General features: G+C 28.1%; 1 protein-coding gene across 1 annotated transcript in view; it reads right to left on the bottom strand.

The window, feature by feature from the left end:
- LOC145240384 (uncharacterized) overlaps nucleotides 1–13,057 on the bottom strand; it is a 569,837-nt gene that overhangs the window by 331,360 nt on the left and 225,420 nt on the right. Inside the window, exons 47-50 of the mRNA XM_080103965.1 lie at nucleotides 10,612–11,181; nucleotides 6,880–7,449; nucleotides 3,803–4,372; nucleotides 727–1,296 (exon numbers count right to left, since the gene is read on the bottom strand). Coding sequence (XP_079960091.1) covers nucleotides 727–1,296; nucleotides 3,803–4,372; nucleotides 6,880–7,449; nucleotides 10,612–11,181 — 2,280 coding nt within the window. The remainder of the gene's footprint in view (nucleotides 1–726; nucleotides 1,297–3,802; nucleotides 4,373–6,879; nucleotides 7,450–10,611; nucleotides 11,182–13,057) is intronic.

The raw sequence follows: 13,057 nt of genomic DNA on the forward strand, positions 1-13,057 counted from the left end.
ATTGCATCAAACAGCGTTAGTTTCTAGTTAAATTATGTAAAATTACTTTACTAACATCTATGAAATTTTCGGCTGATGAAGTTTAAATCTGTATGTATTTCTAAGACATAATATTTTTTGAATGTCTATCCCAAAAATATATAGTATGTGTAGTTATACAAACAGTATAAAACTTGATAATCACTTTTCATTCAATGTTCAAACTTTTAGTTTAAACGTCTAAGCATTTTTTTAGATCAGTCTACCATGGCTCCAACTATTTTAGAAATGTTAATTCTTAAGATCAAACTCCTTAATATTACCTTTCGGGTGGAGGGGCATAAATAAATTGTCTAAAAGACACTAATGAATATTCATAACATGTGCTAAATACTTTACTTGTTATTTTTTTATAAAATTCTCTTTGAATTGATCTTTCTTTTTATACAGATTTTATACACGTTGAATGCAGTCTTTAAAATGTTGGTAGTGGGAAATTAGTCGCATGTTTTACGTACTTGTAAAATGTCTATGCTATTTTTGAATACATATGTTTATTTTCTGAAAATACTTTATGCATTTTACGTTATTATAATAACACGTTTTTGTTTATGACCATGATTCATGGGCGTCCAAATTGTGTATAAAATAATCTCAGTGCTCATAGGGTATTTCAGTAATATTAAAAGAAATCAGTATTAGCAAAAAAAAGCATCATAAAGAAATATTATTCATGCTCATATCTACCTGGACAAAACTGCTCAAATACTTTCTCTTTCAAAACAGAAAGTTCATCGAAGGCCTTGATCACAAACATATTCTCAGAAATTGGTGCTGATACAATCTGGCCCAATTCAGTAGTATCAGCTAATCCAATTCCAATACCATAGATGAGGATGTTGTCAGCTCTAACCTTTTCAGCTTCAGGAATTGTATCAAACGCATTTACATTTGATACACCATCCGTGATAAGAATAGCAATATTTGGTACTGAAGGTCTGTCTCCATTCTGTTGTGTAAACATTTGAGTGCGCATAACGTTGAGTCCACCAAAAGTATTTGTACTGCCATAAACATATTGGATCTTCTTTACTGCATCTATGATATCTTGTTTTCTGTTATACTCATTCAAGTTGAACTGAATTTCCACATCTGTGCTGTATAGTACAGCACCAAATCGCATATTGCCACTGTCTATGTCAGCAACGGATACAAAATCAACAATGAAATCTAACATTTTCTCAAAGTTTGCTGCAGTAACACTAGTGGACGAGTCCAAAATGAAGACGATGTCAGACTGAGCATTGGTACATCCACCTAAAGAATATTGACATAACCAATCACTCAAAAAGAACATTGAGAAATATAACAACTTACAAAACCAATTCGAACACAAAAAATACATTTACAACCACTTAAAACACAATACAACATATCAAACTACTTAACACAGAAGATAACATAATAAACCACAGTTCTAATTTCATCTTACTGCAATTCTTATGAATGCGCAAAACTTTAGAACATTTTACACGTGAACAAACATTGAAAAACAATGATTCTATAATTATTGGAAGATAAAATATTGTAATATTAATTACAAACATTTTAACACTATTTGAAACTGTTTTCAGTAAAAAAAAAAACTGCCGGATGTAAGTCTTAAATACATTGATATTTTTCAATATTTTTAATTAATAGACGGCACTACCACTTAGAACCATGACAACACAAACAGAAGATAATATCTGAAGGCGATTAGCACAAAAGAACACAGTCACAGCGAAGACACACGACTTCCTTAATAAGCAGACGACAACAAATATAAACAGAATACTATTACAAATAGGCATTCGTACTCATAATTAGATGAGTTGAAAATAACATTTTCATGACAACAAATTATGAATAACAGATCCGTACATTTAATTGATTAGCTGAAATTAAGCATTAATTTTATAATATAAGCACAATCTTTACTTATGATATCGTTTATAGGCAACTTCGAATCAATCCTAAAGAAACAATAGTAAACATATCATTGCTAGTAATTACTTATAGAGTAATTAAAAAACATGCAACAAAGACATGAGACACTCTCAATGACCAGACGGCAACAAACTGAACGGAACAAATATGTGCATTTAAAAGATGAACAGATAGCAACGTATTAATTTTCAATAAAAAATAGAATCTTGAATTATGGTATTGTTTATAACTAACTTTAAATAAATACTAAAAACAATCCTTCACATATTAATTATAGTTATTGCTTATCATCATAGCATCAAAAAATCGGTCCAAAATATATTTGATTATATATAATGTTTCATACATTTGTATAGCAATATTTATTATATAAATGTTTTTTTGTTACAGTGTAATTATTATAATAATAGATAATACTGTCTCTATTTTCACTCATATAAATGTAAATAAAATATATGCAATGACCTCACCTCTTCTGGGAGGCACCACAGTGATCGGAAATCGAATCACTGGTGTCCGAGATGGTTGTATGGCACCTCCTTTATAGAAAATAGAACAATGAAACATATGTGTGTTTATAGGCGCAATTATAAAATTATAAAAGTTAAATGTATTCATACAAGCATATGTTAATACACTCACTTGATAAAAAGACATATTAGAAAAATATAAATACTCTTCCATATTTATTAGTATCTTTGCTATTCTAACTATTATATGTTGCACATATACTATTTTAAAGGAAAAGCATTTACCATTTTTTTAATTCAATCTCGAAGTGCATAATAATTCTGTGAAATTCAACCTTAAATTAAATGCCACATTTCTATTGATTAATCTTCTCTTGAGTTAGAGTTGACACATTTTTAAATATCAAATATCACCTTTGTTTGTTTAAAGGGAAATTACTGTCATTGTATAAACGGCGTTAGTTTCTAGTAAAATTGTGTAAAATACTCACATATAAAAGTAGACTTTTGAAATATGATTAGTGAATATTTTACAAGGATTGTTTAAATCAAAATTTACTTTGCTCATTGATACACATCTTTGTAAATTAAAAATTAATTTAATTACTGTATATGATATGAAATATTTCCCAAATTACCATCAAGAATCATCTATTGCTTACCACTTTTTCAATCATTTGAAACGGATATGCAATTAATCGTAATAATTGTATATCTTATTAGTAGTATTGCTTTGTATCTAATTTTTTACAAAGCATTTTGAAAACAACTAAAGTTTCCGATTCAAGTATTATAGATAGATAAGATTATATACATATAAAAGAAAGAGAAGAAGACAGAATCAACCGGAAAATGTTTGCATCAGGAAAGAAAAAGATTTACAGTAGACGTATCTCATTTATAGGAACAGATTGAAACAAGAAAGAATAGATTAATTAAAATGCATGCAACTCAATGAAATACAATTGTTTACATAAATAGGCCGCAAAAGTCAGAGAAGTCATTAATTAAATTGTATTCATCAAGACTTTTTCAGTAAATCCTATTTTACAAATAAAATTAATGTAAACTTTCATTGGAAACTAATAATTCATTTGATCCAAATAGTATAAGTAATTTTGTAATTGTCTCTGGAATGTCATGAAGTTGAATTAATCAAATGTATTAACATTGTTTGATGAAATCTTCATTCATATTTCATATTTTATCATCACATTTAAATTACACAAACATATTCACAAGCACACCTGCATATTCTTGTATATGTATATATTATATAAGTTATTATGCAATGTAAATATAATTCAATTTTTATTAGCAAAGAAAACGAATCATAAAGAAATATTATTCATGCTCATATCTACCTGGACAAAACTGCTCAAATACTTTCTCTTTCAAAACAGAAAGTTCATCGAAGGCCTTGATCACAAACATATTCTCAGAAATTGGTGCTGATACAATCTGGCCCAATTCAGTAGTATCAGCTAATCCAATTCCAATACCATAGATGAGGATGTTGTCAGCTCTAACCTTTTCAGCTTCAGGAATTGTATCAAACGCATTTACATTTGATACACCATCCGTGATAAGAATAGCAATATTTGGTACTGAAGGTCTGTCTCCATTCTGTTGTGTAAACATTTGAGTGCGCATAACGTTGAGTCCACCAAAAGTATTTGTACTGCCATAAACATATTGGATCTTCTTTACTGCATCTATGATATCTTGTTTTGTGTTATACTCATTCAAGTTGAACTGAATTTCCACATCTGTGCTGTATAGTACAGCACCAAATCGCATATTGCCACTGTCTATGTCAGCAACGGATACAAAATCAACAATGAAATCTAACATTTTCTCAAAGTTTGCTGCAGTAACACTAGTGGACGAGTCCAAAATGAAGACGATGTCAGACTGAGCATTGGTACATCCACCTAAAGAATATTGACATAACCAATCACTCAAAAAGAACATTGAGAAATATAACAACTTACAAAACCACTTCGAACACAAAAAATACATTTACAACCACTTAAAACACAATACAACATATCAAACTACTTAACACAGAAGATAACATATAAAATCACATTTCTAATTTCATCCTGCTGCAATTCTTATGAATGCGCAAAACTTTAGAACATTTTACACGTGAACAAACATTGAAAAACAATGATTCTATAATTATTGGAAGATAAAATATTGTAATATTAATTACAAACATTTTAACACTATTTGAAACTGTTTTCAGTAAAAAAAAAACTGCCGGATGTAAGTCTTAAATACATTGATATTTTTCAATATTTTTAATTAATGGACGGTACTACATTTTAGTAAGATGACAACACAAACAGAAAATAATATCTGAAGGCGATTAGCATAATAAGAACACAATCACAGCAAAGACACAAGACTTCCTTTATAAGTAGACGACAACAAATATGAAGAGAACACTATTACAAATAGGCATTCGTACTTATAATTAGATGAGTTGAAAATAACATTTGCATGACAACAAATTATGAATAACAGATCCGTACATTTAATTGATTAGCAGAAATTAACACATTAATTTTATAATATAAGCTACAATCTTTACTTATGGTATCGTTTATAGGCAACTTCGAATCAATTCTAAAGAAACAATAGTAAACATATCATTGCCAGTAATTGCTTATAGAGTAATTAAAAAACATGCAACAAAGACATAAGACACTCTCAATGACTAGACGGCAACAAATTGAACGGAACAAATATGTACATTTAACAGATGAACAGATAGTAACGTATTAATTTTCAATAAAAAATAGAATCTTGAATTATGGTATTGTTTATAACTAACTTTAAATAAACACTAAAAACAATCCTTCACATATTAATTATAGTTATTGCTTATCATAATATAATCAAAAAGTTGGATCAAAATGTATTTGATTATGTATAATATGTTTCATACATTTGTATAACAATCTTTATTATACGAATGTTTTTTGTTGAAGTGTAATTATTAGAATAATAGATAATAGTGTCTCTATTTTCACTCGTATAAATGTAAATAAAATATATTCAATGACCTCACCTCTTCTGGGAGGCACCGCAGTGATCGGAAATCGAATCACTGGTGTCCGAGATGGTTGTATGGCACCTCCTTTATAGAAAATAGAACAATGAAACATATGTGTGTTTATAGGCGCAATTATAAAATTATAAAAGTTAAATGTATTCATACAAGCATATGTTAATACACTCACTTGATAAAAAGACATATTAGAAAAATATAAATACTCTTCCATATTTATTAGTATCTTTGCTATTCTAACTATTATATGTTGCACATATACTATTTTAAAGGAAAAGCATTTACCATTTTTTTATTCAATCTCGAAGTGCATAATAATTCTGTGAAATTCAACCTTAAATTAAATGCCACATTTCTATTGATTAATCTTCTCTTGAGTTAGAGTTGACACATTTTTAAATATCCAACATCACCTTTGTTTGTTTAAATGGAAATTACTGTCATTGCATAAACGGCGTTAGTTTCTAGTAAAATTGTGTAAAATACTCACATATAAAAGTAGACTTTTGAAATATGATTAGTGAATATCTGACAAGGATGGTTTAAATCAAAATTTACTTTGCTCATTGATACATATTTTTACAAATAAAAAATAATTTAATTACTGTATATAATATGAAATATTTCCCAAATTACCATCAAGAATCATCTATTGCTTGCCACTTTTTCAATCATTTGAAACGGATATGCAATTAATCGTAATAATTGTATATCTTATTAGTAGTATTGCTTTATATCTAATTTTTTACAAAGCATTTTGAAAACAACTAAAGTTTCCGATTCAAGTATTATAGATAGATAAGATTATATACATATAAAAGAAAGAAAAGAAGACAGAATCAACTGGAAAATGTTTGCATCAGGAAAGAACAAGATTAACATTAGACGTATCTCATTTATAGGAACAGATTGAAACAAGAAAGAATAGATTAATTAAAATGCATGCAACTCAATGAAATACAATTGTTTACATAAATAGGCTGCAAAAGTCAGAGAAGTCATTAATTAAATTGTATTCATCAAGACTTTTTCAGTAAATCCTATTTTACAAATAAAATTAATGTAAACTTTCATTGGAAACTAATAATTCATTTGATCCAAATAGTATAAGTAATTTTGTAATTGTCTCTGGAATGTCATGCAGTTGAATTAATCAAATGTATTAACATTGTTTGATGAAATCTTCATTCATATATCATGTTTCATAATCACATTTAAATTACACAAACATATTCACAAGCCCACCTGCATATTCTTGTATATGTATATATTATATAAGTTATTATGCAATGTAAATATAATTCAATTTGTATTAGCAAAGAAAACGCATCATAAAGAAATATTATTCATGCTCATATCTACCTGGACAAAACTGCTCAAATACTTTATCTTTCAAAACAGAAAGTTCATCGAAGGCCTTGATCACAAACATATTCTCAGAAATTGGTGCTGATACAATCTGGCCCAATTCAGTAGTATCAGCTAATCCAATTCCAATACCATAGATGAGGATGTTGTCAGCTCTAACCTTTTCAGCTTCAGGAATTGTATCAAACGCATTTACATTTGATACACCATCCGTGATAAGAATAGCAATATTTGGTACTGAAGGTCTGTCTCCATTCTGCTGTGTAAACATTTGAGTGCGCATAACGTTGAGTCCACCAAAAGTATTTGTACTGCCATAAACATATTTGATCTTCTTTACTGCATCTATGATAGCTTGTTTTGTGTTATACTCATTCAAGTTGAACTGAATTTCCACATCTGTGCTGTATAGTACAGCACCAAATCGCATATTGCCACTGTCTATGTCAGCAACGGATACAAAATCAACAATGAAATCTAACATTTTCTCAAAGTTTGCTGCAGTAACACTAGTGGACGAGTCCAAAATGAAGACGATGTCAGACTGAGCATTGGTACATCCACCTAAAGAACATCGATATAAGCAATCAACCAAGAAGAACATTGAGAAATATAACAACTTACAAAACTATTTGGAACAAAAAACACATTTAAAACCACTTAAAATACAACACACAGTATAAAACTTCTTTTCAAACAAGATATTATATTAAACCATAGTTTTAATTTCATCTTGCTGCATTTTTGATTAATCCGCAAAATTTTAGAATATTTTACTCGTGAACAAACATTGATAAAACAATGATTCTATTAATATTGGAAGATAAGATATTGCAATATTAATTACAAACATTTTAACACTATATTAATATGTTTTCAGCAAAAAAGCACTGCCGTATGTATGTTTTTAATGTAATGATATTTTTCAATATTTTTAATAAATGGACGGTAGTACATCTTATAACCATGACAACACAAACAAAAAATAAAGTGATTAGGACGATAAGACCACAGCAACAGAAAAGGCACAAGACTTCCTTAATAAGCAGACGACAACAAATATGAACAGAACACTATTACAAATAGGATTTCTTACTTATAATCAGATAAGTTGAAAATACATTTGCATTACAAAATATTATGGATAACAGATCTGTACATTTAATTGATGAGCAGAAATTAACACATTAATTTTATAATATAAGATATAATATTTATATGTGATATCGTTTGTAGGCAACATCGAATCCATCCTAAAGAAACAATCGTTAACATATTACTGATGATGTTTACTTATTATAGCGTAATTAAAAAAAACACGCACAACAAAGACGCAAGACATTCTCAATGACCAGATGGCAACAAATTGAACAGAACAAATATGTACATTCAAGAGACGAACAGATAGTAACTTATTAATTTTTAATAAAAGATAGAATCTTGAATTATGGTATTGTTTATAACTAACTTTAAAGAAATACAAAAAAACAATCCTTCACATATTAATTATAGTTATTGCTTATCATAATATAATCAAAAAGTTGGTTCAAAATGCATTTGATTATATATAATATGTTTCATACATTTGTATGACAATCTTTATTATATAAATGCTTTTTTGTTGAAGTGTGATTATTATAATAATGATAGATAATAGTGTCTACATTTTCATTCATATAAATGTAAATAAAATATATACAATGACCTCACCTCTTCTGGGAGGGACCGCAGTGATTGGAAATCGAATCACTGGTGTCCGAGATGGTTGTATGGCACCTCCTTTATAGAAAATAAAATAATGAAACATATGTGTGTTTATAGGCACAATTATAAAAGTTAAATGTATTCATGCAAGCACATGTTCATACACTCACTTGAAAAAAGATATATTAGAAAAATATAAATACTTCTCTACATTCATTAGTGTCTTTCTTATCATAATTATTATATGTTGTATATAAAGTATTTTGAAGGAAAAATATTTACAATTTTTTATTCAATCTCAAAGTGCATAATAATCTGGTGAAATTCAACCATCGGTTAAAGGTCACATAACATAAAAACTACTCAATAGAAATGCCCATTGATTAATATTTTCAAAGTTTAGAATTGACATATTTTTAAATCTAACATCATCTTAGTTTCTTTAATGGGAGATTACTGCGATTGCATCAAACAGCGTTAGTTTCTAGTTAAATTATGTAAAATTACTTTACTAACATCTATGAAATTTTCGGCTGATGAAGTTTAAATCTGTATGTATTTCTAAGACATAATATTTTTTGAATGTCTATCCCAAAAATATATAGTATGTGTAGTTATACAAACAGTATAAAACTTGATAATCACTTTTCATTCAATGTTCAAACTTTTAGTTTAAACGTCTAAGCATTTTTTAGATCAGTCTACCATGGCTCCAACTATTTTAAAAATGTTAATTCTTAAGATCAAACTCCTTAATATTACCTTTCGGGTGGAGGGGCATAAATAAATTGTCTAAAAGACACTAATGAATATTCATAACATGTGCTAAATACTTTACTTGTTATTTTTTTATAAAATTCTCTTTGAATTGATCTTTCTTTCTATACAGATTTTATACACGTTGAATGCAGTCTTTAAAATGTTGGTAGTGGGAAATTAGTCGCATGTTTTACGTACTTGTAAAATGTCTATGCTATTTTTGAATACATATGTTTATTTTCTGAAAATACTTTATGCATTTTACGTTATTATAATAACACGTTTTTGTTTATGACCATGATTCATGGGCGTCCAAATTGTGTATAAAATAATCTCAGTGCTCATAGGGTATTTCAGTAATATTAAAAGAAATCAGTAAACGCTCACATGTAAATGTAGACTCCTTCTTAAACATTATTAGTAAATAGCTAGCAAGGATTGTTTAAATCAACATTCAGTTTGCTCGTTGATACACATTTTTACCAATAAAAATTGATTTTATTATTATATATGATAGGAAATATTATCCAAATTTTCACCAAGAGTCATGTATTGCTTATTACACTTTTCATTTAAATTATTTGAAACATCTATACAATTAGTCGTAATGATTTTATATCTTATTAGTAATACTGTTTAATATCAAATGTTTTGGAAACCAATTCAGAACCAAGTAAAATTTTTCGAATAAATATTATATATAGATAAGATCATATATATATAAAAGAAGACAGAATCAAAGAGGAAATGTTTGTATCAGGACATAAAAAAAAAATATTAGACATGTATCTCATATTAAGAACTGATGGAAATAGGGGAAAAAATAGATTAATTAAAATCCATGCAATGAAGTGAAATACAATTGTTCATATAAATAGGCCGAAAATGTCATAGAAGTCATTAATTAGATTGTTGTATTCAGCAAGACTTTTTCAGTAAATCCGATATTATAAATAAAATTAATGTAAACTTTCATTGGAAACTAATAATTCATTTGATCGAATTAGAATTAGAATTTTGTAATTGTCTCTGGAATCTCATGCAGTTTAAATCAACAAATTCATTAACATTGTTTGATGAAATCTTCATTCATATATCATGTTTCATAATCACATTTAAATTACACAAACATATTCACAAGCACACCTGCATATTCTTGTATATGTATATATTATATAAGTTATTAGGCAATGTATATATAATTCAATTTGTATTAGCAAAGAAAACGCATCATAAAGAAATATTATTCATGCTCATATCTACCTGGACAAAACTGCTCAAATACTTTATCTTTCAAAACAGAAAGTTCATCGAAGGCCTTGATCACAAACATATTCTCAGAAATTGGTGCTGATACAATCTGGCCCAATTCAGTAGTATCAGCTAATCCAATTCCAATACCATAGATGAGGATGTTGTCAGCTCTAACCTTTTCAGCTTCAGGAATTGTATCAAACGCATTTACATTTGATACACCATCCGTGATAAGAATAGCAATATTTGGTACTGAAGGTCTGTCTCCATTCTGTTGTGTAAACATTTGAGTGCGCATAACATTGAGTCCACCAAAAGTATTTGTACTGCCATAAACATATTGGATCTTCTTTACTGCATCTATGATATCTTGTTTTCTGTTATACTCATTCAAGTTGAACTGAATTTCCACATCTGTGCTGTATAGTACAGCACCAAATCGCATATTGCCACTGTCTATGTCAGCAACGGATACAAAATCAACAATGAAATCTAACATTTTCTCAAAGTTTGCTGCAGTAACACTAGTGGACGAGTCCAAAATGAAGACGATGTCAGACTGAGCATTGGTACATCCACCTAAAGAATATTGACATAACCAATCACTCAAAAAGAACATTGAGAAATATAACAACTTACAAAACCAATTCGAACACAAAAAATACATTTACAACCACTTAAAACACAACACAACATATCAAACTACTTAACACAGGAGATAACATATAAATTCACTGTTCTAATTTCACCGTGCTGCAATTCTTATGAATGCGTAAAATTTTAAAACATTTTACACGCGAACAAACATTGAAAAGCAATGATTCTATAATTATTGGAAGATAAAATATTGCAATATAAATTACAAACATTTTAACACTATTTGAAACTGTTTTCAGTAAAAAAATTTTTTTTACCGGATTTAAGTCTTTAATACCTTGATATTTTTCAATATTTTAATTAATGGACGGCGCTACCACTTAGAACCATGACAACACAAACAGAAAATAATATCTGAAGGCGATTAGCACAAAAGAATACAGTCACAGCGAAGACACACGACTTCCTTAATAAGCAGACGACAACAAATATAAACAGAACACTATTACAAATAGGCATTCGTACTCATAATTAGATGAGTTGAAAATAACATTTGCATGACAACAAATTATAAATAACAGATCCGTACATTTAATTGATTAGCTGAAATTAAGCATTAATTTTATAATATAAGCACAATCTTTACTTATGATATCGTTTATAGGCAACTTCGAATCAATTCTAAAGAAACAATAGTAAACATATCATTGCTAGTAATTACTTATAGAGTAATTAAAAAAACATGCAACAAAGACATGAGACACTCTCAATGACTAGACAGCAACAAATTGAACGGAACAAATATGTACATTTAACAGATGACCAGATAGTAATGTATTAATTTTCAATAAAAGATAGAGTCTTGAATTATGGTATTGTTTATAACTAACTTTAATGAAATACTAAAAACAATCCTTCACATATTAATTATAGTTATTGCTTATCATCATAAAATAAAATGTTAGTTCAAAATGTATTTGATTATGTATAATGTTTCATACATTTATATAACAATCTTTATTAGATAAATACTTTTTTTTTAAAGTGTAATTATTATAATAATCGATAATAGTGTCTCTATTTTCACTCATATAAATGTAAATAAAATATATGCAATGACCTCACCTCTTCTGGGAGGCACCGCAGTGATCGGAAATCGAATCACTGGTGTCCGAGATGGTTGTATGGCACCTCCTTTATAGAAAATAGAACAATGAAACATGTGTGTGTTTATAGGCACAATTATAAAATTATAAAAGTTAAATGTATTCATACAAGCATATGTTAATACACTCACTTGAAAAAAAGACATATTAGAGAAATATAAATACTCTTCCATATTTATTAGTATCTTTGCTATTCTTACTATTATATGTTGCACATATACTATTTTAAAGGAAAAGCATTTACCATTTTTTATTCAATCTCGAAGTGCATAATAATTCTGTGAAATTCAACCTTAAATTAAATGCCACATTTCTATTGATTGATCTTCTCTTGAGTTAGAGTTGACACATTTTTAAATATCCAACATCACCTTTGTTTGTTTTAAGCGAAATTACTTTCATTGCATAAACGGCGTTAGTTTCTAGTAAAATTGTGTAAAATACTCACATATAAAAGTAGACTTTTGAAATATGAGTATTGAATATTTTACAAGGATGGTTTAAATCAAAATTTACTTTGCTCATTGATACACATTTTTACAAATAAAAAATAATTAAATTACTGTATATGATATGAAATATTTCCCAAATTTACATCAAGAAACATGTATTGCTTATTAGAGTTTTCATGTCCATGCAATTACTATGCGATTAGTTGTAAAAATTGTATATCTTATAGGCTATATGGTTTT

This window comes from Euprymna scolopes, chromosome 19, assembly GCF_053919585.1.
Source record: "Euprymna scolopes isolate OS-2025 chromosome 19, ASM5391958v1, whole genome shotgun sequence".
Classification (NCBI taxonomy): Eukaryota; Metazoa; Mollusca; class Cephalopoda; order Sepiida; family Sepiolidae; genus Euprymna; species Euprymna scolopes.